The 3,866-nt window shown below is 52.9% G+C and overlaps 2 protein-coding genes and 1 pseudogene across 2 annotated transcripts in view; all 3 read left to right on the top strand.

Moving 5' to 3' along the window:
* The first annotated feature begins 1,140 nt into the window (after positions 1-1,140).
* Positions 1,141-3,866, top strand: part of LOC105515983 (somatotropin-like) — an 8,866-nt gene continuing 6,140 nt past the window's right edge. The window contains exon 1 of the mRNA XM_011947982.1: positions 1,141-1,264. Coding sequence (XP_011803372.1) covers positions 1,255-1,264 — 10 coding nt within the window. The 5' untranslated portion in view covers positions 1,141-1,254. The remainder of the gene's footprint in view (positions 1,265-3,866) is intronic.
* Positions 1,193-3,866, top strand: part of LOC105515984 (somatotropin-like) — a 69,044-nt gene continuing 66,370 nt past the window's right edge. The window contains exon 1 of the mRNA XM_011947987.1: positions 1,193-1,264. The gene's annotated coding sequence lies outside the window, so the exon portion shown is untranslated. The remainder of the gene's footprint in view (positions 1,265-3,866) is intronic.
* Positions 1,372-2,666, top strand: LOC105515993 (annotated as a pseudogene).

Here is a 3,866-nt window from a genome sequence, read left to right as displayed (position 1 = left end):
AACTCCTGACCTTAAGTGATCCACCCACCTCGGCCTCCCAAAGTGCTGGGATTACAGGCATGAGCCACCGTGCCCGGCCTGGAGAAAGGACTTTGAATGACACAATGTGGGAAAAGCAAGGTTGTTGAGATCTGCTGCCCTGGCTGAGGTAGCTCATGCAATCAGTCTCTCTCAGCCTCAGTGTCTTGATCTGTGAAACGGGATGATAATAATGCCTCCTACACAAGACAAGTGGCAGGTCTGACGTGAGAATGCACAGGCAGGCCCTTGGCAACTGGATAAGCTCTATACAGCTCTGGAAAGGAGGAGGAGAAAAAAGAGGAGGGGCTTCCACGGCTGGACAGGGCGTCTTTCGGCCTGATGTGTTCTGAGTTCCAAAGCTGGGGAAGACACTCAAACCTTCCAGAACTCTTCCAACTTTTCGATTCTCTGATGGTTTCAGAGCTAGGGGAGGAAGCGCTTGTGGTCCGTGTCTGTCCCCGGGATATGTTTCTTGGTTTGTAGCTCTGCTGCAGGTCCAAGGAGCTGGGGCAATACCATGAGTCTGGGTTCTTCATGCCCAGGGACCTGGGGGAGTCCCCTCCCCCCACAAGGCTCAGGGAAAGGGGAGAGCAAAGAGGGGTGTTGGTTCCCTCTAGTGGTCAGTGTTAGCACTGCATCCAGTTGCCTCAGGCGGGCCCAGGAGAGGTCAGCAAAAGTGGAATTCAGAACTGAATCCTGCCCAGAATCCCCACAATCTACTGGCTGTGTTTGGTGCCTTTTTGCAACACACACATTCTCTCTGCTGGGTGGCGGGGAAACATGTGGGGAGGAGGAAAGGGATAGGATAGAGAGTGGGATGGGATCTGTAGGGGTCTCAAGGACTGGCTATCCTGACATCCTTCCCTGTGTTCAGGTTGGCCACCATGGCATGCTGCCAGAGGACACCCACATGATCCTTAAAGAGTGGACAGGTTGGGTTGTATCTCTGGCTGACCCCCTGGGCACAACCCTCACAATACTGGTAATAGTGGGAAGGGAAAGATGACAAGCCAGGGGCATGATCCCAGCATGTGTGGGAGGAGCTTCTAAATTAGCCTTTAGCACAGGTACATCAGTGGCCCCATGCATAAACATACAGAGAAACAGGTGGGGGCAAGCAGTGAGAGATAAGGGGCCAGGGTATAAAAAGGGCCCACAAGAGACCAGCTCCAGGATCCCAAGGCCCGACTCCCCGAAACACTCAGAGTCCTGTGGACAGCTCTCCTAGCTGCAATGGCTGCAGGTAAGTGCCCCTAAAATCCCTTGCAGCACGATGTGTCCCGAGGGGAGAGGCGGAGCCCTGTAGATGGGACGGGGGCATCTCAGCCCAGATATTTGGCCAATCTCAGAATGTTCCTGGTCCCTGGAGGGAGGGAGAAAAAAAAAACAGCTCCTGGAGCAGGGAGAGTGCTGGCATCTTGCTCTCCATTCCCTCTGTTGCCCTCCGGTTCCTCCCCAGGCTCCTGGACATGCCTGATTCTGGCTATTGCCCTGCTCTGCCTGCCTTGGCTTCTAGAGGGCAGTGCCTTCCCAACCATTCCCTTATCCTGGCTTTTTGACAACGCTATGCTCCGCGCCCATCGCCTGCACCAGCTGGCATTTGACATGTACCAGAAGTTTGTAAGCTGTTGGGGAATGGGTGCGCGTCAGGGGTGGCAAGAAGGGATGACTTTCCCCCGCTGGGAAGACCTGGGAGGAGACTAAGGAGCTCAGGATTGTTTTCTGAAGCAGAAATGCAGGCAGATGAGCATACGCTGAGTGAGGTTTCCAGAAAAGTAACAATGGGAGCTGGTCTCCAGGGTAGACCTTGGTGGGTGGTCCTTCTCCTAGGAAGAAGCCTGTATCTCAAAGGAACAGAAGTATTCATTCCTGCAGAACACCCAGACCTCCCTCTGCTTCTCAGAGTCTATTCAAACACCCTCCAACAGGAAAGAAACGCAGCAGAAATCCGTGAGTGGATGCCTTCTCCCCCAGGCGGGGATGGGGGAGGCCTGTGGTCAGAGCCCTGGGCAGCACAGCCACTGCCGGTCCTTCCCCTGCAGAACCTAGAGCTGCTCTACATCTCTGTGCTGCTCATCCAGTCGTGGCTGGAGCCCGTGCAGTTCCTCAGGAGTGCGTTTGCCAACAGCCTGGTGTATGGTGCCTTGAACTGCAATGTCTATCACTACCTAAAGAACCTAGAGGAAGGCATCCAAACACTGATGTGGGTGAGGGTGACACCAGGGTCCCCAATCCTGGAAACCCACTGGCTTCGAGGGCTGGGGGAGAGAAACTGCTGCCCTCTTTTTAGCAGTCAGGCTCTGACCTAAGAGAACTCACCTTATTCTTCATTTCCTCTCGTGAATCCTCCAGGCCTTTCTCTACACCCTGAAGAGGAGGGAGGAAAATGAATGAATGAGAGAGGGAGGGAACAGTGCCCAAGCGCTCAGCCTCTCCTTCTCTTCCTTCACTTTGCAGAGGCTGGACGATGACAGCCCCCGGACAGGGCAGATCTTCAAGCAGACCTACAGCAAGTTTGACATAAACTCGCACAACGATGACGCACTGTTCAAGAACTACAGGCTGCTCCACTGCTTCAGCAAGGACATGGACAAGGTCAAGACATTCCTGCACACGGTGCAGTGCCTCTCTGTGGAGGGCAGCTGTGGCTTCTAGCTGTCTGGGTAGCATCCCTGTGACCCCTCCCCATTGCCACTCCTGGCCATGGAAGGTGCCACTCCAGTGTCCAACAGCCTTGTCCTAATAAAATTAAGTTGCATCATTTTGTCTGACTAGGTGTCCTTCTATAATGTTACGGGGAGGAGGGTGGTGATATGGAGCAAGGGGCAGGTTGGGAAGACTACCTGTAGGGCCCGCGGGGTCTATTGGGAACCAGGCTGAAGTGCAGTGGCACGATCTTAGCTCACTGCAACCTCTGCCTTCTGGGTTCAAGCGATTCTCCTGCCTCAGTCTCCCGAATAGTTGGAATCCAGGCATGCGCGACCAGGCTCAGCTAAGTTTTGTATTTTTGGTAGTGACGGGGTTTCACCATATTGGCCAAGCTGGTCTCCAACTCCTGACCTCAGGTGATCCACCCAACTTGGCCTCCCAAATTGCTGGGATTACAGGCATGAGCCATGGCGCCCTTCCCTGTCCTGTCATTTTAAAATAATTATACCAGCAGGAGGACATCCAGACACAGCATGGGTGACCTGGCCATGCCCAGCTGGGTGGACATTTGACTTCTTTGCTTAGCACTGTCCTCTCATGTGCTGGGTCCACTCAGTAGATGCTTGTTGAATTCCTGGGCCTGGGGCTGTGCCAGCTGCCTCGTCCCATCACCTTCTGGCTTATTCTCTCCCTCCATATCTTACCTATTTACCTCATGGGAATGTTTTGAATTTGAAATTTCTATTTTACTGTTATATATTTACTTGTTTGCTATTATCTCTGCCGCCAGTAGATTGTCAGCTCCAGAAGAGAAAGGATCATGTGTTTTGTTTATCTGAATATGCCCATCTGCCTGGTACAATCTCTGGCAAATGTTATAGGCAACAACTACTTGTGGAATCGGTGAATGCACGAATAGAAGAATGAGTGAAAGAATGAATAGAAGAAAGGCACAAATTCAGCCTCAGGCCGGGCACAGTGACTCACGCCTGTAATCCCAGTACTTTGGAATGCCGAGGCGGGTGGATCACAGGGTCAGGAGTTCAAGACCATCCAGGCTAACACAGTGAAAACACACCTCTAAAAATACAAAATATTAACCGGGCGTGCTGGTGGACAGCCTATAGTCCCAACTACTTGGGAGGCTAAAGCAGGAGAATGGCGTGAACCCGGGGTGGGTGGAGCTTGCAGTGAGC

Source organism: Colobus angolensis, unplaced genomic scaffold, assembly GCF_000951035.1.
Source record: "Colobus angolensis palliatus isolate OR3802 unplaced genomic scaffold, Cang.pa_1.0 Scaffold271, whole genome shotgun sequence".
Lineage (NCBI taxonomy): Eukaryota > Metazoa > Chordata > Mammalia > Primates > Cercopithecidae > Colobus > Colobus angolensis.
Note: the sequence above shows the minus strand (reverse complement) of the source record. Positions and strands in the feature narration are given on the sequence as shown.